The 23,642-nt window shown below is 42.7% G+C and overlaps 1 protein-coding gene across 2 annotated transcripts in view; it reads left to right on the plus strand.

Moving 5' to 3' along the window:
- Positions 1 to 17,551: 17,551 nt before the first annotated feature.
- Positions 17,552 to 23,642, plus strand: part of Igsf11 (immunoglobulin superfamily member 11) — a 129,457-nt gene continuing 123,366 nt past the window's right edge. The window contains exon 1 of one of the 2 annotated variants that reach the window (XM_029544267.1): positions 17,552 to 17,777. In XM_029544267.1, coding sequence (XP_029400127.1) covers positions 17,726 to 17,777 — 52 coding nt within the window. In that variant the 5' untranslated portion in view covers positions 17,552 to 17,725. The remainder of the gene's footprint in view (positions 17,778 to 23,642) is intronic. The other variant, XM_021209648.2, reaches the window with a different exon arrangement.

Genomic DNA, 23,642 nt, shown 5'->3' on the forward strand with positions numbered 1-23,642 from the left:
CAGCAGGAGGTGGTCTAACAATAATATCATCCCCTTTCTGACCCCTGACTTTATTAAGGGATCTCTTTTCTTTCCTCTCTTTCCTCTTTTCTTTCTTATCTAGTGTTAGGGGGTTGAAAGGGTAGAAGAAAAAAGGTAGAGAAATGTGGAAGGAAAAAGAACCCACAGAGTAGCAGAAGACAAACTACATTCTGTAAGTTGCTTATGATGGTGGTGTTCCATCACAGCAACAGAAAAGATACCAAGTTGATAATGTCTCAACAAACACGGCTGTATTACACAGCATCATCAGTGAAGATTGGTATATAACGATGTGCCCAATATCTCTGATGCCGTTTCTTCTCTTATCGAGTAGCATGCAGAAATTTTACTTTCTAAAGGAGCATGCGGCCAAATGAATACGTTGTAAGTTTAAATGTCAAGCAGAGCATCTTGGGAAGTGAGAATAGATCCATGTATCTCTTGGGCACAGTGGTACAGTGGGTACAGTTCATGTTCTCTTCCTGGCATCACCAAAGTTTTACTGGTAAAACCAAGCAATACAGGGCCGAGAACCTCTGAAACTGTAAGCCAGCCCCAATTCAATATTCTTCTTGAGTTCTTTATATATTTTGTATATTAGTCTTCTGTTGAATGTAGGGTTAGTGAAGATCTTTTCCCGCTCTGTAGGTTACTCTTCTATCCTATTGACAGTGTCCTTAGCCTTGCAAAAGCTTTTCAATTTCATGAGGTCTCATATATTAATTGTTACTCTTAGTGGCTGAGCTATTGGTGTTCTGTTCAGGAATTTGTCTCCTGTGCGTGTTCAAGGCAGTTCCTCACTTTCTTTTCTATTAGATTCAGTGTGTCTGGCTTTATGTTGAGGTCTTTGATCCCCATGGACTTGAGCTTTGTGCAAGGGGATAGAGATGGGTCTATTTGCATTCTTCTACATGCAGGCGTTCAGTTAGACAAGCATCATGTGTTGAAGGTGCTTTCCTTTTTCCATTTTATGGTTTTGGTTTCTTTGTCAAATATCAAGTGTCCATAGGTGTCTGTTTTTAGGCCAATACCATGTCGTCTTTTATGACCATCGCTCTGTAGTATAGCTTGAAATCAGGGATGGTGATACCTCCACACGTTCTTTGATTTTACAGGATTGTTTTATCTATCCTGTTTTTTAAAATTTTCCATATGAAGTTGAGAATTGCTCTTTCAAGGTATTTTGTAAAGAATTTTGTTGAAATTTTGATGGGGATTTCATAGAATCTGTAGATTGTTTTTGGTAAGATGGTCATTTTTACTATGTTACTCCTAACAATCCATAAGGATGGGAGAGCTTCCCATTTTTTGATATCTTCCTCAATGTCTTCCTTCAAAGACTTGAAGTTCTTCTCGTGCATGTCTTTCATTTGCTTGGTTAGAGTTACACAAGACATTTTATATTATTTGTGGCTACTGTAAAGGGTATTGTTTTCCTAGTTTCTTTCTCAGCCAGTTTATCATTTGTATTAAAGAGGGCTACTGATTTTTTTTTTAAGTTAATGTTATATCCACCCACTTTCCTGAAGGTATTTATCAGCTGTAGTTCTCTGGTAGAATCTTGAGGTGGTTGGGGCTGGGGATGGGGGGAGTCAACTTCCAACCTCTGTAACCGTGCATTTTGCATGGTGATATTCTTGCTTCCACTTACACCACCAAAGGAATTTTCTGTATTTGTTCAGTTGACGAAAGACTGCCCAAGATCTGTGAAAATCCAGGGATGAGTCAGCACAGGTAAGGATTGACGGTGAGGTAATTTTAAGAGTGCTAGTGTCTTGAAGTCTACTGAAGATAAATGTGGAGGTTTTTCTCAGTGTGTTCTACGGAGATGCTTGATCCCCAGTACTAAACAAATTGAGTTATATCTTCAAAATAAGATCCAGTGAAAAGTTTGAGGTGGCAATAGCAAGTCTACAAAATGGATACTTTATGCTCACGGTGGCTGATAATGATAATAAAATCAGCTATCAGCACTTGCTTTCCAGGATGATTACCTGCCTGGCTCTATAATGGACATTTTCACACACATTAGTGCACTGAATTCTAATAACATCCTGTGAGGTAGGAATTGTATTCCATTTTTGTAAATGTGGTAGTTGAGGCATAGAGAGGTAAATTGACTTCCCCAAAGGTATTATACTATATAGCCGAGTTGACATTGAGCAAACCAGTTATAACTCAGAAGTTCAGACACCAAAGCTCTGTCTTGTATACACTTTATGTGATTCTAATATTAAGAAAGATACATTATTGAAATGTTCCAAGATCTCTAGGGCAAAAAGAGAACTATTCTTGGAATTCTGATATGTGATTTAAAATAGCCAATACTACAAAAAAAAAAAAATGATAAAAGCTTTTAGCCGAGTCACCTTTGAGAACCATATACACAAATGAATAAAATCTAGGTAGATATAAGTTTCTTTGCCTAGATTCTTCTGAAGCTATAGCCTGAGCCAAGGCTTAGGTATAATTACTTTGAGAAGAATTTCTAGGAGAATGGGAGTAACTGATGGAAAAGTTAACAGAGGAAAAGCCAATTAAAGAAACATTTTTGCTGGTTGATTATTGATTGTGCCAGAACCTTCTGAGGAACCTGGGGAAGTATGACTAAGAACTGCTGTTTGGGGGCTGTGAGAGGAAAGGATTCTATGTTAACATTCATTCCATTCAGAAGTAGTTTCATGCATATGGACATCTGTGACTTGTACGTGTGAGTGCCACTAGTTTCCTGTCAGTGTCCCCAGGAACTGTGAACGTGCTCCCGAGGCTCTGGGACAATACCGTGCACCCCCCCCAGCCCCAGATGCTGAGAAGCTGAGGTGGAGAACAGGTTGAGCTCAAGAATGGAAGGTTTACAGGAACAGCACCGGGCAACCCCATGTCCACAGTACCTCTTCATGAGAGAGGTTTGTGGATGCACGGCTGAGATTTTTCAGCTTCTTAATGAGTTTGCCTGTCATGCAATTTTAGACTTCTTCTCACATGCTTCCGTGTTTAATATGTATTGTTCATTCCGTTACAATCTTCAATAGCTGTCTTTGTCACTTTTCTATTGTTGTGCCAAAATACCAGTGACCAAGGTGACTTAACTCAAGAAAACATTTAATTGGGTTTAGAGATTCAAAGGATTAGAGTCCATGCTGGTGGGGCAAAGGCATTGTGGAAAGGAGTATCTGAGAGCTTACATCATGATACACAAATAGTTGGCAGAGAAAGGCACACTGGGGATAGCAGGAATCTTTTGAAACTTCAGATTGTACCCCAAGTGACACATCCCCACCAATAATGCCACTCCTCCTCCTCCTCCTCCTCCTCCCTCCTCCCCCTCCTCCTCCTCCTCTTCTTCTTCTTTAGTAAATTTTTTTCTGTGAATTCAAATTTTATTTTTTAATTGAATTTCTTTACAATGGCATATTTCAATGTGCTAATAGTGTTAATAGATGTCTCATGTAGCCCAGGACTCTATCTTCCATTTACTAGTTACAAATCAGGGCACTACTCATGTACACTCTACAAAGAGCTTTGAGGTCCTTCCCCTGACATTCATTGAGATCTCACATTGACATATAAGAACAGCTTGTCTCAGAGGTCTCTTAAGTAGGCCATACCTTCTAATCCTCCCCAAAGAGTTCCACCAACTGGGGACCGGGTATCTCACAGGTGAGCCTATGGGAGCTGTTCTCATGTGAGCTACCACAGTAGGCAAATAAATGCCCTCAATGCCTGAGCAAAGAAGAAACACCTGAGCAGAAAGAGCTTCTTCCCTGGGCCAAGGCAAGCAAGATGTGTCCAGGTTACAGCTGTAGGAAGCTGGACTAAGCTCACAGAAGACAGTCCCAAGATCAGCAGTGTGCACAGACAGGAGAATTCTTGTACCCTAGCACACTCCTTCAGGAGCACGTGATGTTAATGTGTGGACTTCAATGACAATAATTATTACATGCATATGATATTTTTCTAAAAATTATATTAAGGCCTTGGACCTATGTATTATAATTATAATATCTCTTAGTCTGTCTAATCTTTTCCTCATTGTGTTACCATAGAAACAGAGCATAGCTCACTGTTTTTAATTTAGGTTACAATTGTTACAGGCTATTTTTAATTTTACTATTAAGATCATATAAAACCAAATATTATTTTAGCCTTCATTCTCACTAAATATAAAATTCGGGCTAATTTTTAAGAGGTTGGTCCTTTTTTTTTCACTGTGTCAAGGAAGAGAGGGTCATTAGCTGATATAGAAAAGATAGGTTAAAATTTGAACAAACTTTTAGTATTAAAAGTAGAAATTATCGGCTGCAAGCCATCACATTAATAATCCCGAGGTATTGGACAGAAGAAAGTATTGGCTGCCGTAGACCTGGAGTTATGATGTGGGTGCTGGGAATTGAACCTGCATCCTCTGGAAGATCAGCCAGTTCTCTTATCCACGCAAGTCACCTCTCCAGTCCTCAATCTGCTTCCTTTATCCAGAGCAGCAGTTGCATTAGTCACTTTTCTCATTACTGTAACCAAGTCCTCCATACAAGAATGCTATGGGACATGACTTACGTTTATGTGGTCCATCGTGGCAGCAAAAGCATGGCCACATGAATGTGAAATAGCTGGTCACACTATCCGCAGTCAGAGAGCAAGAGAGAGGCAAATGCTGATGCTCTTCTGGCTTCTCCCCCTTTTTATCCAGGCTGGGACCCCAGCTCAAGGATGGGTGCCACTTATATATAGGCAGGTCTTTCCTCTTTCATTAAGATGGCAAAAACCCTACAGACACGCCCAGATATGTGTTTCCTAGACGATTACAGATATAGTCAAGTTGACAGTGACTATCAAATGTCACAAGGGTGGCATAACCTATCACATAGCATCGCACCAAAGATTTGAATAAGGCTATATAGGTTAAGAGCAAGTCACACAGTTTTCATTGCAAAGAACATAGTAAAAATGCCATAAGTATAAACTGAATTTAAATATGAACCCGGCTTTGTGTTCTGGCTCTGGGCCCCACAGTTATAGATGCCATCAGTCTACAGTACAGTCCGTTAAAATCTTCGATTTCTTTCTCCTGTGTGTTGAGTTCTTGCCCAGATACTATTCATTTACAAAGAATTCCTCTATGATTGTAATCCAGTGCAACTCTTTTTATGTTTCCATTTTTGAAATGTAAGTTAATTGATATCTCTAAAATAGAAAGAAAAGAGAAGCCAAAAATATTTTAATCGTAAAGAGCTTGAAGCCCTTGATAGCCAGAATGGAAATTTGTGACTAACAACAACAGAGACCTGATGGAATGATGATGGCTACCATCAAAGTGGGTCTTCCTTATTCATTAAACATTTCTGGAAATGCTCCCCCCCAATAATGGTTTTACTTACTCTTTGGGAATTTCATATCATACAACCCTGATCACACTTACCTCCCAGTCCTTCTGTGTCTGGACCCCCAGCCCTTGTGACCTTTCCTCTCCATCAAAAAACAAAACAGAACAAAACAAAAGATCAAATTCGTGTTGTCCATACACTTACTGGAGTGTGATCAAAGTCCCAGTGGCCCACCCATCAAAGAAAATTGAGTCCTTTACCACCTGCACCTCTGCCAGAAGCCATCAGCCGTGGAGAGCTACACTTCAGCATCTTTACCACATCTCCTTGATAGCTTCCTTTATAGGCTGTTAATATGGAGGGGAAGGTAACTAGGGTGGGGTTGTCATAGAAACCTTCCATGTCCCTCTTTCTCAATTGGTGTCTGCAGTCATTCACATCACTGCCAAAAGTAGCTCTCCTGCTCTTTACTGTCAGTTTACTGTCAGTTTACTGGAGTTCAGATCATGGGCTTCGTTATCATTTCTGGTGACAGCACAGACCATGAACACAGCCCCCAGCTACAGTAGAACCACGGACACAGATAAGGCCCTCGGAGGCATCCCAGACCACCAATACCATCTTGGACTCAGGTGGCAGGGCAAGCTCCTGGGACACAGTTCACAGAAATCCTTATGGCTTCAGGCTGTAGCATAGACCACAGATGTCTGTATGGTGTTGAGTGGTAGCATGGATCACTGATATCATCATGGCCTTGGGTGGCAGCACACACCACCCAGACCAGGATCGTCCCTGGTAGCAGCACAGCCCACAGACATCAATATGTGGCTTCAGGCCACAGCACAGACTATGGACATTTGGTGTTAGCAAGGGCCACAGATATTAAAACAGACCCCTGCCATAGCAGAACCACAGACCCAGACATGGCTCTCAGCCACAGCAGGGACTGGCCTGGACCCTACCATGGCCTTAGGTGGCAGCACAGGCCACTCAGATCATTCTGTCTCTCAGCAGTAGCGTGGCTCACAGAGTGAATCAACACGGCTTCAGGCTGTAGCACGGAGCATGCACATCCACCTGATTGGCCTTCAGTAGTTCACATGAGCCAGACATTAACACATACCTTGGCTGCTGTAGGACCAGGGACCCAGACATGGCCTTTAGCAAGGACCCAGACACCACCATGGTCTCAGGCAGCAGCACAGCAGATCATTTTATTCTACCCTGGGACTCATGGAATGGTGATGGCTATCTTCAAAGTGGGTCTTCCTTACTTAAACTTTTCTGGAAATGTTCTCACAGACCGACCCACCCAGGGGTGTGCTTCCACTGTGATTGTAAATCCATCAAACTGACAGTGAAGATGAATCATCGTAAGAAGCTAGGTAGTCAAAACGATGCCATGGGAAGTCTTCCACCAAGGATTTCTGGGCACCTCCCAGAACCATCCAAACTACTGGCTTCAGGTAATGGGGACCACGTCCCTTCTGATCAGTCTGTGGAGGAATGCTTTTCTCCTTAGTTTTACATGTCACTGTTTCCATTTTCCCATGCTTTCCCTAATCCTGATGTTTTATTTTTATGTATATGAGTGTTTTGCCTGCATGCATGAATGAATGCATACCACGTGCATGTCTGGTGTCCCTGAGGCCAGAACATGGTTTTGGAACCTCTGAATGGGAGTTATAGAAAGTTGTCAGCTTGCTATGTGGGGCTTGGTATCCCAGCCAGGGCCCTCCACAAGAGCAGTATGTGCTTAAAACCTCAGAGCTACCTCACCATCCCCTCAAGTTAAGTCTCTTGCTCAAGGCTTACATTTCTAGAAGTATGCCTGTCCAATATGGCTAACGTCAGCTTCCCTGGCCACACTTGGGTTCCCATATGTACACAGGTGTTTTCTGGCTCTGCTTTTTACTGCAAGTAAAACTTTCTGTTCCTTGGGAGAAGGTCTTGATGTCAAAAATTAAACTAGATGTAAAAAAAAAAAATTGACTAAAGTGTATCCAAGTTGAATACTTAACATCCACTGATAGCCTTTCCTTGCATTTACACCTAAAAACACATAGAATTTATATTCTACTTAAGGCTGAAAAGATCACTCAGTGTTCCCACATTGGACATTGTGGATTAGATGTGAAATAGTTCCCTGATGTTCGCGTGCTGAAGAGGGTCCTCCCGGTTCTAGCGTTCAGGATTGGGACTTTTAGAATGTGATTGGATTATGTGGGTTCTGACCAATGAGTGCATGAACCCATTGATGGACTCAGACTAGACAGCTGGAAGCCGACAGAACTCCAGAAGGTGGGGTTTGATGAGATGGAGTGGGGCGTTGGGGGCTTGGTGTCTGTCTTCACCTCTCATCTTCATCCCTCTGCTTCCTGGCTGCCACCGGGTAGGCAGTGTCACACGGGCCTGACCTGGTGAGGTTCTGTCTTGCTTCAGGCCCAAAGCAACAGGAGCAGTCGACCTTGACTTTGGAGGCTTCTGAAATGGCGAGCCAGAATCTTCCCTCGGTTAGCTTGGTTATGCACAGGTTTTGTCACAGGAGACAACTCAAAAAGTTGTCAGTTATCCTTTCCAGATTTTAGGATGATAGCGAAGTATTCTGTTTTCATATTCTTTAGTTTGTGGACTGTAACCCATGCCTGTCTGTACATCCTATAAAATAGAAGAGGAGAGGAAAAATACCAGAGAAGGCAGTTAACACTCTCCTTCGGTGATACGGCAAGGGATGGGAGAGCAACGGGAGCTACAGACCTTTCTGTGGCTGACTATGAGGCCGTGGCTATTTCCTCCTTGCGTCTTTAAGGGACACCATCCTCCAAAGCGCGCTCTGAGAAAGGATGTGGATTCAGACCTGGCCACTGGCCCAGAGTCTAGGGAGTCAAGTGTCCTATCTTCTTTCCTTAAGCAAGGCGGTGCCTGTGAACTCGATCGCCCACGATAGTTCATTCTCTCTCAGCCAGGGTTCTCGGTGGACCATTCACCAGATGAGCCTGTCGGTTTCTCTTTTATTCTCAATGTGACGAGTTATATTAACTCACTTCAATATTAAACCTGTGCTGTTCTGCTAAGAGAAGTCCATCTGGTGTGACACACCAGCATAGCTAGATGTAGTTGGCTAATTCTAATTTGCATTTCTCTGTTATTTTTCTTTCTCCTATTATCTTTATTAATATTTGATATTCAATCTAATATTAACATCAGAAAATGAAACGTGATTTTCCCCCTTTTCTCTATTTTTTAATAGTTTTTAAAATATATTTTTGTTTCCAAAAGATTTTGTAAAATTTGTTAATAGTCTAGATTTGCACTTTCATTTCTAGAAAAAATTAAACTTTTACTTCAGTTAATTTAGTTGTAGGTGAGTAACCAGATTTTCTATTTATTTTTAAACAAGTATTGTTAAGTTATATTTTCTAGGATTTTGTCTATTTCTTCCAAGTTTTCAAATTTACTGTCAAAAATGTTCATTATTTAATTTTTTAAATGCAGGTGGCATTTGTAATAATATTTATTCTTAATACTACTTGACATGTCTCATTTTTAAGTATTGATTAAATATAGTTAATAGATGTGGTTAATTTAACCTTTTTAAAGTACCAGCTTTTTTGTTGAGTCTGCTTAATAGTTAAATCATTTTCCTCTTTCTTATACTCCTCTCTATCTTTTTTATTATACTTATTTGTTAGATATTTATTTTTACTAATGTAAGCATTTAGCATTTTAAGTTTTTCCCAAAGAATACACTTTAGCTATAATTCATGGGATTTTATATGAAGTATTTGAATTTATCTAGCTATATTTTAGTTTTCTTTGATTTCACAGTTTTAAATGCTTCACTGTCCCTAACATCCAAGTGTTTGTTGATACCTCCCTTGATATTATTGTGGGCAGAGAATGTAACCTGAATTATTTCATTCCTATGACATCTCTCAGGGCTCGCTTCCTTCATTCATCCACCTATTAAAAATATTTATCCAGGGGCTTAGTGACATGGCTCAGTGACTAAGAGCACTTGCTCCTCTCACAGGGAACCTGGGGTCAGCTCCCAGTATCCACATGACAGCTCAGAACTCTAACTCTAGTTCCAGGGAATCCAGTGCTGCCCTCTGGGCTCTGTGGGCAGCAGACATGCATCTGGCGCACAAGTATACTCACAGGCAAAACCAAACCAACCAACCAACCAACCAAAAAAACACAAAAAGCAAACTGAATCAAAACTCCATGCATACATATAACATAAAAAGACTTTAAAAATGTTTTCAGCATCTACTGGTGTGTCACACATCATCAAAGGCACTGAGAATTGAGAAGTGAGTAAAACCAATAAGATTTCCTGTTCTTGTATGTTAAAAAATAAGACTATGGTTTCTTTGTTTTTTGTTTTTGTTTTTTTGTTTTTTTAATTAAAGAATATGTTAGTGGTGGGGTTCTAAAACCACAGCAGGGAAAGAGATTTTAAATGTCTTTTAAACTTTTAATCTTCAATATGACAGTTAAGGCAGACTACAGACTATATACCAACAAAACCCTTAAAGATCCCGTTCCTAATTCTCAAGACTGGTGCACATGCTTCCTTTTATGGCAAAGAGAATTGAGGTTTGCAGGCAGGTGATAGTCAGTGCACCTGGAAATGGCTTATTGTCGTGTGTAGTTTTTACTACATTGTTTTAAGCTCTGGGCGGAGCCTGGATTGGTGGATGAAACACACACACACACACACACACACACACACACACACACACACGCACACACTCATTAGCTTATTTTTAATATGCTTTAGCTCAATGGCCAGGCTCTTTTAAGCCTTTCTTGGCTAAGGCACCCTTCTTTTCACTCCCAGCTCAATACCTCTAAGTCTTCCCTCAACTTTATTTGCTTAATTACTTCTAGTCCGACCTCGGCACCCTAAATCTGACCTCAGCTTAGTTGTGTTTCTAATCTCCCGCCAGCTACCCCAGACTCACTCAGGGAGGAGGCCAATGGCCACTCTGCCAAAGATCTCACATGGCCGGTGGCTCTCTCTCCCTTCGGAAACGTGGTCGATCCTTTTTTCATTTCTGTGTCTGCTAGCCTGACTTCAGAAAACTGGAAGTCCCGCTTCTTCCGCCCAGCCATTGGTCGCTAACATCTTTATTGCTCGATCAAGAACCAATTGGGAAACAGGAGCTTCAGCGTTCATTCCTGATTAGAGCATTGATACCACCCACTACAGCTTATACTGGATTCTCTTAGAAGGCCTGCTGTACTTACAATGATCCTTACATGAGGAAGAAGGAAGGGCTTCATTCTGGCAGTGCCACAAGGCATGGCCCAATGATGCTGGCTTTAAAGATGGAGAAGGATGACCTTGAGCTAAGTGGGATCTAAAGGTCAGGAACGGAAGGGCGTGGGTTCTGCCCTGCAGCCTCCAAAAAGGAGTGCAGCCATGGTAGTGATTTGATTTTTATCTCACTGGCAGCTAGCTTAATTTTTATTTTATTTTTTTATTTATTTTTACTCCAAACCCTATAAAATACATCTGTGTTAGCTTATGCCACAGGATTAAGAGGGTGGTTACAGCAGTAATAGAAAATGAACACAGGCCCTGTCTAGTAATACGAATTTCCCCTCTTCTCCCTCACATGAAAACCCTGGGAAGTCTTGGGAAGGGGGGGTGGCCTGGTGGGAACAGGAAGATCATTCATTCTACACGTGTTGAGCATAGACTGTAGATAATTCTCATTCTCTTCTAGCCTTTGTCTTTTATATTTTGTTGAGGTCTCATCAGTTTATTTAAGGCTTTTATAGCTTCATGTTTTCTTGTAAGTCGAGATTTCTAGTCTTTGTTGCTAGATACAATAGTCGGAATTACGCTTTCAATTGTGAAAAAAATCCACCAGAATTTGAAAAGAGAGATTTGATTTCCAAAATAGCCCAATATATAAAAGTAAGTGATGAGTTTGAAGCCCACCAGCTTAGTGAAAAGTGGTGGAGACTTTGCAGAATATTAATAAAAAACATTTCTCATAGCAGAGACTGTGGTAAACTTTTATGTGACATGTAAGATGCTACTGAAGGTGTTTTTCTTGTTAAGTCTCCAAAAGTCACTGAGGCATTCTGAATTGAGTACAAAAAGTGACTTTATTTAAATACTAATGTGTTCATGATGGAAAGATTTTAAAGCAAAGGGCTGGGGGTTTCCAATGGATACAGATGCTGTAGATATTTCCATTGTCAGCATCACAATGATGATAGGGACCAGACGTTCAGAAGGAGAGATTTCTACTCAGTTTTGTGTAAATCCTGTCAGCAAGAGTTGCAGGGTGTGTGTGTGTGTGTGTGTGTGTGTGTGTGTGTGGGTGGGTGTAGAAGCAGATGTAAGAGACTTAAGCTATTGGTATAGCTAGGTATAGGTAGGTTATAAATAATCTCGATTCTAAGGACAATGTTGGAGATGCTAAATGTTCTATTTGTCAGCATACAAGGCAGGGACACTTGTTGGCTTTCTTGCTGTTATGCTGGGATAGTTCCATCACTTTCTTTTCTACCATTTCTTTCTTATTTTAGAGATTTTTTTCCTGACTTCATAAGGTGAGGAATCCTCTTATTTTATCTTTAAAAGGACCAACCCTGGCTGTAGACAACATCTGGCACTAAGCAGCTGGTCGAAACAATTACAGAATAAGTGGCCCGAACAGCTCTTTACTAGCCTTAAAATAACATCTGTACAGAACATTCCACAAATACAAACCCTCCAAATTTAAATGCAATTAATATTTAATTTATGCACATCAAGGGATCTGTGATGTTGATACTTTAAAATATCTAATTCAAAATAGTTTATATATAGCTTTAGAAAGCTTTATAATTCTATCTTTTTTTTCATTCTTAATTATATTTCTCCTATGCCAGTAAAAAAAAAATAATTTTCCATTCTTGAATACGAATGAACTGATCCTGGAAAGAGATGGCCCGCATTTTGATGGATTGAAAAGTTTGTCTAGTGTTAACTTTAAACTTGGATAAGCAGAGATTGAATCCATTCTCATGCCATCTATGTTTTGAGTCATGAAGGCTGTTATAACCACAGTAGAGTCTTTGGTTGGGGTACCTTTCCTCAGCCTATCTCATCTCCATCTCTTTCTTAGGCAGGCTACAATTGCCTTAGCACAGACCCATCCAGTTGGTACTGCTTGCTACTAAAGTGTGGGTGTTCTGTAACAGTCTCCTCCAGGATCAAAACATTCTCTCAGGCAGGGGAACTCCCTAAGTAGGGAGTAAACAACCAGAGATAAAAACCAGCCTCAAGAACTCTGTGAAACTGACCAGATGCACTGGCCTCTCCCTCCAGAGTAAACAGAGCCCAGCTGCCAAGAAGAGCGGCCTGGCAGAGGGGTAGGCAAACCGAGGCACGTGGAAAGGACACTCCCAACCTGTTGAGCTGTGCAGTGTGCCCCAGGGTTCCCAGCTTTGTGAATTGTCGTCACCGTTGATGGGGTGGAGTTTGATGATACAGCTGTCATTGAGTCTTTTCTGTACACAACCCCTCACCTATATTCCTGTAAGTAACCCAGTAAAACTCATTAGTTCACAAAATTGGACTTTGGTGGTATCCGTACTTTGCTCGGTTGTACGTTCCCTATCTGCAGTGAATAGAAGAATGTGTTTTATCTCCCCAAGAAAAGCTTTGTCAGACAATAGGAGGCGGGTGGTAGTGAGGATTGTGGTATCTCGGAGAGGGATTAAACACTGGGGAGATAACTTCTTCAGACTAGCTTTATAAGATGCCGTGATGTCTTTAAATGACTTCCTAATGTAGTTGGGAAAGCTATAGGGAACATGTTAGAAGTCTTGGCTCTCGTTCTATCTGGTGTCCTGACTGGTTTTGTGTCAGCTTCACACAGGCTGGAGTTATCACAGAGAAAGGAGCTTCAGTTGGGGAAAGGCCTCCAGGAGATCCAGCTGTGGGGCATTTTCTCAATTAGTGATCAAGGGGGAAGGGCCCCTTGTGGGTGGTGCAAACCCTGGGCTGGTAGTCTTGGATTCCATAAGAGAGCAGGCTGAGCAAGCCAGAGGAAGCGAGTCAGTAAGAAACATGGCTTCTGCATCAGCTCCTGCTTCCTGACCTGCTTGAGTTCCAGTACTGACTTCCTTTGGTGATGAACAGCAGTGTGGAGGTGTAAGCCGAATACACCCTTTCCTCCTCAGCTTGCTTCTTGGTCATGATGTTTGTGCAGGAATAGAAACCCTGACTAAGACACCTAGTATTTGCAGTCCCAGAAGCATCTTTGATTCCCTTGAGACCCAGTATCCTCCTGTCTGAACGAGGGGTTATAATAAGCACCTTCCTTACCCCCTGGCGTTGTGATGATCACACCAGAGAGCATATGCAGAATCACTTTGAAGCATAAAGCACTGTACGAATATCTGATGTGTCTGTTGCTTTCTCACTCAGAATACTTAAGGGATTTAAGGAAATCCTACCTGGTTATAGGCAGATTAGGATAAAAGAGCATGGCGAAATTTATCCTCAGTAAAAATGTATCCAGAGCCCATGACTGGTGTTTCTGTGAAGTAAAGATCACACCTTGCTTGTTCCTGGAGGAGTGAACAGCTGAGAGCCTTTGAGTCCAGCTTGTGACCTCTGCAGTTCTCCTGCCTGTTCCTTGAGTTCACTGTCCCCAGCTGGCCTCTGTGCTTCTGTGTCTCCCAGACATTTGACTGTCCCTCCTTCTGAAGCCGCACAGCCTTTTCTTTTACAAAGGCTCCTCCACCAAACTGCTAGCATTGTGTCCTAGTGACTCACTGGCTCCTGTCTGGGGGACAGTAACTTGCTGTGGCGACAAAGAGGCTATTCATTGATGAGTCGTGATAGCACAGATATAGTCCAGGTACAAGTGGCATTTCTCTGGGGTCAGGAATTACTCCACATGGTTTTTGTTTAATCGTCAACCCAGTGCCTTGACACAGCATTTCTGCTTAGTTAATATTTGCTGCATTTGTGTAATGAGTGTAGCCAGCGACTTGCTTTATCAGGACTTTTAAGCACAGGCAACTAGATTATCTATTTAACTGAAAAAAAAAATATTTGTCATTTAAATTCCAGGTTATGACAAGGCAAAGTGGATGGTCCTGAGTTGTGCCGATCACTCCATAGCTTCTTTTCTACCTATATTGTTTCTGTGCCTTGTGGAGGACAGGGTCAGATTAAAGGAGAGGGAGAGGGGGATGGGGGATGGGGAGAGGGAGAGGGAGAGAGGGAGAAAGAGAGACTAGACAGAGAAAATAAAGAGTAGAATTTGCTCTGGAGGGTAGATGGATGAGAATAAGCTAGAGATAACACTAACATTGAAAATTGAAATTCTTATTAATATGAAAGAGAAATAATAAGAAGTGTGACCACAGCCTAGGTATTCCCAACTCATGAGAATAGATTTTCTTTTCATAAGACCTCTGTTAAAATTATTGGCATTATTTGAAATATTATATATATATATATATATATATATATATATATATATTTTTTTTTTTTTTTTCCAATGAGTCTTTTGTCTTATGCTTGAATGCCAAGGACCAGCCTTGGCTTGGATATGGGTTCTGAAGAAAGGGTGTCTGAGAGCGGTGAAAACAAACCACTTGAAGTCAAATCATGGGTCCAAGCTAGCAGTCTGTGTTCTGCTGGTAACAGCTCTCCAGCCTGTTTTCTTCTGTTGTGCATTCTTTCTCTCTGATCTGCTTTCTCTCAAGATCTCTAGACAGCGCGCTCTCCCTCTCCTCCCTCTCCCTCTCCCTCTCCCTCTCCCTCTCCCTCTCCCTCTCCCTCTCCCTCTCCCTCTCCCTCTCCCTCTCCCTCTCCCTCTCCCTCTCCCTCTCCCTCTCCCTCTCCCTCTCCCTCTCCCTCTCCCTCTCCCTCTCCCTCTCCCTCTCTGTTCTCTTTGAGACAGCTCTGCAAGCAGTTCTCTCTTAGCATTCTAAAACCCTTTTCTGGATAGCTCATCTCCTGCAGATCATAAGCCCAGTCTTTTATCTTACATACCAATCCAGACATTGACTCCAGGTTCCCTTTTGATCATCCTGGGACTCAGCGTCCTGTGACCCCCAGCTCCTTAATTCTTAGCAAACACACATTTTCTTTTAACATTGTGTAAGGAATCAGAGATCTGCCTGCCTCTGTTCAGCACATACTGAAAAGCTAGCTGGGTGTGACGCTGTCCTGAAGTTACCATTTCTAGCATGCTTGGACCTAAATTTGCTCTGTCCCAGGCTGACCCCGAACTCAGGAATCTGCCTGCATTTGCATCTGCCTGTCTTAGTATCTTTCTGACAGGCTGGCTCATAGTGCAGCTGCCTCTGTCCCTTTAGATCTGGGAAGCCCCTTATACAATTCATATTGCGTTGTTATATTTTTGCATATTTGAGAAATTATATATTTTCTAATCCATGTTTTTAAGAGTCCTTTTCCACAGCCTTAAGGACTGTCCTGAAGGTCCCGGCTTTTACCATTTTGCTAAGACATTAGCCTACACCTTTGCCTCCCGGACTCTCGATGTCTCTGATTATCTTGGAGTCATTAATGTTAACAGGAAGGACATTCCTTAAAGGAGGAACATAAAATCTGTATGTTATTATACATTCAAGCCCCAGGCCCACAGCAGCCACTGACACTGGTGGAGGCCCATGCCTGCTGGCTCTGTCTTAGGGGCAGGAACCATGTCATTCTGCCCCCACCAAGGCCATGCTGGACTGGCAGTTGTATACACACCACATGTGAGCATGGTTCTTTCAGAGATCAGAAAAGGACACTGGATCACAGATGGTTGCACGTGGGTACTGGGAACAGAACTCAGGTCTTCTGCAAAAACCACTTGCTCCTCTCTCAGGGCTCTAGTGATTGGCATTTTAAAACTCTTTTTTTTTTCTCTTCAAAATATAACATTTCAGTATTTAAATTAGTTTTATAATTCTAGTTTCTTGATATTTTTGTTTTTCCTACACAGCCTTAAATCTTTGTGCAAATATACTTCTTTTTAAAACATCGTTTTCTACATTTGCCTTGCCTCTGAGTATACTATTGTTCCTGAGTTGTCCTGGCAAAATTGGTTCTGTGAGGTGTGGGGGCTCAGAATTCTGAAGGGCTACAGGAGTTCTAATCTAGGCTGTTCAGAATCTGATCTCATGTCTGGGAGGTTCTTGGGCAGGTAGGTCCTCAAAACTCCAAGGCTCAGTGTGGGCGTGGAAGCAGAAAATGACTTTGGGCTATAGAAGGAACCAGAAACCAAACTGGGAAAGGAAGGGCGGGTAATGCCGTTCAGATAAGTAAAAGAATTTCAAATGATATGAAGGCCTCTTCAGTGTAACCACAGAAAATAAGCAAAAGGTAAAAGTGTCCATCTAAGACACAGGTGCCACAGTCAAGGCACGACAGTACTCAGTATTAAAAGGCAGTCTAAGGAAATGTGAGCTTTGCGAGGAATCACTTAAAACATTGGAAGATGACAAGCATGGCTGCAGGCCTGTAATCCCAGGATTTGGGAGGCTTAGACGGAAAGGTCAGGCATTTTAGATCATCCTGGTTTTAATTGAAATAGCATTACATCACTTTTGCCTTTCCTTTGGTCGCCTCCCTTCATCTCTTCCCAGCCATACCCTCTCTTAAAACCCCTCCCGTGTTCTCCCCATTCTCAAGTTGTTAATCTCTTTTTTTTTTTTTGTTACATATGCCTATATATGCATATCTATCTGTCTGCCTATCCATCCGTCCATCCATCCGTCTATGGAGATGCAATCCGGCTTTTTGTTATTTGCATATGGTTTCAGGTCTGACAACTCTGTATTGGACCACAATAAGGGAACTTACCCCTGGAGAGGCTAACTCTCCTAAAAGTCTCCATGTCTCCTAAAAGTCTCCTAAGGTTCTTTCAGATAGATTAAATGGGTTTCAGGAGAGGCTAAAATGGTCAGAGTAGGGACTGTTTGAAAACTGCAGCCAAGAAAGACAAGAGTTAGATCTGAGGGAAGCCGCTTTGGGTTTTAGGTCCAACCTGTCCTTGCAGAGTTCATGGGCACCAGAGCAGGTGGCCTGGCCGCGTCAGCCTTGAGTTCTGTGCGTTCTGCGGGTGGCCACTAGGCGTCGCGCTGGAGCCGCGGTTGCCCTGGAGACCGCTCGGCGAGTGGGCAGGCGGTGCGGAGCCCCCGGCTGGGGAAGAGCTGGCGGGAGCTGGGGGGAGTGGCTGCGGCGGCTGCTGGTGGCCGCGGCGGCCGGCGAGCCCGGGACGCCCGAGCCTGCCCCGAGCCTCGGCGGAGCGGAGTGGCCTCGGCGCTCCCGTGTCCCGCTCGGTCCCCGCTGCACCCCGCCGCCCAGGAGCCCGGCGGACGGCGGCTCCCCCGGCGGCCCCGGCATGACTCGGCGGCGCTCCGCTCCGGCGTCCTGGCTGCTCGTGTCGCTGCTCGGTGAGTAACTCAGCTTGTCCTGCCGCGCCGGGGGGACCGAGCCCACTGGCGCCTGCAGGGAACCCGCTGCCCCGGGGCGGTGGCGGAGGCCCGCGACTGCCAGGTGTCCCCAGTGCTGTAACCCCAGCGCCGCTTTCCGCCACCACTTCCCGGAACGAACTCCCGCTGCCAGTCCACTTAGAAATAGTGTTTAGAGTCGCCTGCCCTTACTAGAGGGCTCCAGGAAAACTTTGTAGCTTTACCAAACAAAGCCTTGAAGGAGTTTGCGATTTTAAAAGAATTAAATTGATTAATTTTTTTTTTTTTTTGCAGATTTTAAGTTGCAACTTCATTATAACCTTTAAAGCATACACAGGCGTAAAATTTCATTTTATTAAAAAAAACCTCTTGATTACATCTGAAAGCAAAGTTTATTTTTATTTACACTTAGTTTCATAACCAGAGGGTCTAAGTTGCCTTATAAAAATACATAGAATGTAGCAATATGAGCAAGCTTGAAAGCAGTTGTTTATTCAAATTTAATTTCTTCATTTTTTCTTAACATTTTGTTTCCCCTCCAGTAATCATCGTAAGCAGGCTCTGAATTTCCTTTTCTACAATCCTGCCTTTGTGTGTGTATTGTTCTGTGGAATCAAGTTTTCTGTCTCAGTAATTGGTAGCTGAGGTTTACTGAAATTTGTTCCGAAGGCTTTTCTTTATGAAGCTAGTGCTAGTGTAGTGATGGAGTGTGCTGTGGTTAATTGTATTTCTCTCTAGATATCTTGTTGGGTTTCCAGTCATTTTTATGGCCGTACTTGAATAAACGATGTCTTAATCTTGAAGTAACCCCAGTTTTAGGTTGTTCACCTAGTATAGGAGGAAGCATAGCAAACTGGCCTGTTACCTTCCATGAAGATACCAGGGACCGTTTCAGACGTCTTGAAGTTCAGTAGGCATATTTTTAGTGACACTGTGCACAGAGTTAAGTCACATAACAATGTGTGCATTTATGCACTTGAGCTTCCAAACTGAATTTGTCATTCACTGCTTTCAGCAGGCCTGTGTCTCCCTGTCCTTCTGTCAAAGGTGAAATAAGCGAATTCGTAGATGTTTCTCATAATCCTTGAACACAGCTGAAATGCTGAACAGCTCAAATGTTTTTGATAGGAAAAAAAAATCTATCGTTAAACTAAGTTGGAAAATCTGTCATGAAACTTCGTTGGCTGATAGTTTGTGATTTGAATTTATTAGGCAGTACTTTTTAAAAGGTGATTTTGTTTCTAGAATCACCCATAGGCAGTCACCTGATTTATGTCTTTGCTTTGGGTGGAAGGATTTCTACTCAATACTAGACCGAGGTTGTTCCAATCTTTGAGACGGTCTGTTCTGTAGAGCCACTACAAAACTCTCTCTTCAGGTATTTCCTTTGCTACCACTGGGTGCATTTGGGCATCAGGTGGGTGGGTGGGGCAGGGAGACAGTGTGAGGATATGAAGTTTGTCTGTAGCTCTAATGGGATTTTCTTAAAATCTTAAAATGTCAGCATGCACAAACACTTGATGGTACAACAAATAAACGTTGAGTCACATTTGCCAGCGGCATCAAGGAATATTTACTTCACGGCAAAGTTAACTTTCGATCTGGACTTGGCCTAGAATTTAGATTATCTACATTGAGGGTGGTTGGGCCTACATAGCTCAAGGAACAGTGGAGCTGAAGTATATATGAACGGAGAGTGTGGAGGCGTGTCCTAATGAGAGGGCAGACCTCTAACTGGAGGGGCAGAGAAAAGGCGGAGGGAGAGCAAGCTGAGTTAGGGCTTTGTCTTGAGAAAGGCCACAGGGCTGTTTCCTTACAGGCCTGGGAAGGATGTGCTGAGAGAGAGAGGGTGGTTCTATTTTCCAGTGCCCAGGAGAAAGTTGTGTCCTGGTTGAATTCTTGAACCAGACAGGGGCAACGTCGGGTTTGACTGAGTTGTGGTGTGTCTTTAGAACTTCTGTGAAGTTGGTTCTATTCCAAAGTGGGAAAAGTTGGGTTCTGTTTGAGTGACCAACAACAGTAATGGGGGAATAGTGCCCCAGAAATATAAACATCTCTTCAGCAAAAGAAAGAAGGCAGGGACCATGATATCGCTGTTAGTTTTTGTTAAGTTTCTGTGAAATAAGTTCGCAGGGAATTTGCATAGAAAAGTTTACTTATGTGCAATTCCACCAATGGCTTAGATTAGTTTAAATGAGGCAGGTATGGCCGCGTTTGCCTTTAATCTGAGCACCCAGGAGGCAGAGGCAGGTGAATCTCAGTGAGTTGAAGGCTAACCTCGGCTACAGAGAGAGTTCCAGGCCAGCCAGGGATACATAATGAGACTCTCTCAACAAATAAACCGAAAAGTATCTGGAATATTTCTTTTACTTGCTGTTCTTTGAAAGAGCAGATAATTTTACAGAATTTGGGGGAGTGTGTTAAAAAAAAGAGGCCGTATCCAAAAGAAAAAGTTACGAAATCTTTTACTGTTGTCATTTTGAGAAGCCAACTGTAAATTTCAATTTCTCAGGTTTAAAATTTGATATGTGACTGTTTTGGGAAGACCTAACTTCTTTAAGTTAAAATCTGTAGCCTGACCATCTTGAGAAAGACGTGTGCCGTGGTGTGAAGAGTTCAGAGAGGTTTATTCAGCACACAGTACTTGGGAAGCAGTTTAAACACCAGGTCATCCAGAGTGTTTTTATAATGTTATGCTAAGAACTGTTGTCAGACCTAATGTGCGAGGCTGGAGATGCTCGTTCGGGCTTCTCCTCCCCCCCCCCCCCCCCCCAGCAGTAAGTGGTACATCTTCAGACGAGTTTTCACACTTGGGGAGTGGAAACACCTATAGCAAACATCCTCATTTGAATCTTCATACTCAAGCCATGTGACTCAGTGGCAAAGGAGGTGATGAGCTTGGGCCACAAGAGTCTAGTCACAGTATAGTTGCAGTGGCAGGAGGTGAGGGAGGGGGACTGGCTGGGGGAGTTGGTACAGAGTTGGGGGGTTGTTGCTTTCTCATTCAAACTATCTCTAAGCCTGCTGCTGTGGGGGTGTGCTCTGTAATTTGGTGCATCTGGGAGCTGAGACAGGAAGATTACAAGTTTGAGGCCCTGTTGGACTACATGAAGAGTTCTGTGGTTGATCCCAGGCTGTGTAAAGAAGCACCCTTTTACTTTCTTCTACAAACTCCTCTAGGACCAGTTTATTTAGACTAAGGGCTCTAGATCTATTGTTACAGATAACTGCTTCAACTCCCTATTCGCTTTTATGTATGCTTGGCGTTTTGAAGTAGGGTCGTTGGATCTCTAGCTTTGGGTCCTGCTGTAAGCACAGTGCCTGGGACTTTTCCCCCTTGGATGAGGACTGACTGGCACCAACAGGTCTCTGCCTGCACTACAAGAACAGCACCCCTCCCCACCATCTGGAGGACGTCAGGTCCACTACTGATCACGCCTGTGATGTGCTTGGGACAGGCTGTCGGCTCCTGGGTGGGCCTCGGAAACCCACTGATTTGAATTGTGTCCTAAGAGTGGGAAGCTAATTAATTTATGTAACGGTTAAGCATCTTAAAACCATGCTGATTTTCTTTCTGTGGAAGTCTGGGTGATTGACATCCCCTGTGCACGATTTCCACGTGTGAGACCGACTGCAACAATGGTTTGCATTTGTTGGAGAAAGGTGAAGTCAGAGGGAGAAATAGGTTTTCTAACTTGCAGATGCGTCTTCTCCAGCTTACCATGGACGTCATCATAGACCGTGTAGATGCTAAGTTCTGTGGCTCCACACAACTCATTATAGCAAGAAGCAGATTATAATAAACATCACTCAATTTGTATGATTAGGTTAGGATCAAACCGATACAAATCTGCAAGTGTGAGCGAAGACAGCTTAATGAGTGCACTGGTTCGGCATCACTAACCTTTTGGGTCATTTTTTCCTCCATGTCTATTTACTCACGCTACATCCCAATTGCAGCCCCTTCTCTTTCTCTGCTCCTCCTAGCCCTACTCTCTCAAAACCATCCTCCCTCTACCCCTCAGAGATGGGGAAGCCCTCCCTGGGTACCACCCGACCCTGGGACATCAAGTTGCAGCAAGGCTAGGCACATCCTCTCCAACTGAGGCCCAACAAGGCAGTCCAGCTAGGGGAAGGGGATCCAGTGGTAGGCTACAGGGTCATGGTAAGCCCCCATTCCAGTTGTTAGGGGACCACATGAAGACCAAGCTGCACATCTGCTACATATGTGCAGGGTGTCTAGGTTCAGCCCGTGTATACTCTTTGGTTGGTGGTTCAGTCTCTGTGAGCCCCTTATGCACCCAAGACTCTGTGGGTCTTCTTGTGGTGGGCCTTATCAGGAAGGTAAACTGGAACTATTCAAGGTGTACTTTCTCGAGAAATGTAAGGACGTTTAAATCCTGGAAGCTCAGGAAATATGTGTAATATTTATAAGAATTTTCAGAGAATTGGGTTAATGTTGTCTTTGGCTGGCAGTTGGTCAGGATTTAGGGTTTGTGGAATAGGAACATTGGCCACCATGTTTTCATTGAGGGACCTAGGTACACAGGGTGAGAATGTGACACAGCTCGGCTAGTTCTTAGACTCATTAATTTAATACTATAAAAATCTGAAAACATAACAGTCTGTTAGAAATCCTAATCTGGAAACAAAATGAGGTCCTCCCTCAGCCCCTGCCCAGCGTCCCACAGCTCCTAGACTAGCGTTGCTTATGCAAAATTTCTCTACTACCTTCTCCCTATTGCCTGTTCATTCCTCTCTCAGCTGTCCCCTCACCTGTCTTGGGGGATGTCACAGTTTTCTGCTGGTAGCACCAAATTTCTTCCAAGGTAACCAGTGTAGTCATTCCTGGCAGCTTCCTTTATTCATCTTGCTTAGTTAAATTACTGATAAAAAACAAACAAACAGGGACACTGACCAGACAGAGGCAGAATTGTCTCAGCAGCTGGGCATCGGTGGGCATATGAGGGAATCCTGACGTTTTTACGTGGGATATTTCCTCCTTGCTTTGTGAAGGCCCACTCTGTACATGTTCTTGGATGTGTGAAAAGAATAGTTTTCCCTTTTAAAAGAAATGTAGGCTGCTTGTTTTCATTTCCTTCAGGAATTGGGGTGCCTCATGTCATTCTACTATATAATTATATATGTAATATATATTGCATATAATATATACATTATACTAAGGTTTGGCATATTTTGTAGAAGGTGATGGAGATTTATTTTCATTGATTCAGAAATATTCTGTGAATTGTTTGGAAATTTAAAAAATATACTTACAGCTTTTAAAAACTGTTTTTTTTTTTAGCTTATCTGTGATTTTGTTGATTTTTTTCTGAAATATGTTTTTCCTTGTGTAATTCTTAAGATTATTTTCTTCATAGTAAAATAATCTCAGGTATCAGCTTTTCATTGTAACCTGAAGCTTCCTACTTCTATGCCTGGTACATTGTCAAACCCTTAGGTCTGCATGTTAGAACTTGTTTTCCAAGAGCAGCCATTCACTTATAACAAACTTCACAGCTTATTCTGCCCCTCCCTCCATCATGTTACTGTACCTGAAACTCTGGAGATTGCATTTTAGAAACATGTGTATTAATCATAAATCAGAGGAGAGGGCTTTATGACCTTCACCCCCTGGGAACTGGCAGTATTTTCTGTTCCCTCCTGTTTCTTTCCCTTCATTCACAATTTATGCCAGCTGTGACTCTAACATCATCTCCATCAGCTGTGACTCTAACATCTTCTCCATCAGCTGTGACTCTAATATCTTCTCCATCAGCTGTGACTCTAACATCTTCTCCATCAGCTGTCACTCTAACATCTTCTCCATCAGCTGTCACTCTAACA

Source organism: Mus pahari, chromosome 12 (genome assembly GCF_900095145.1).
Source record: "Mus pahari chromosome 12, PAHARI_EIJ_v1.1, whole genome shotgun sequence".
Taxonomy (NCBI): Eukaryota; Metazoa; Chordata; class Mammalia; order Rodentia; family Muridae; genus Mus; species Mus pahari.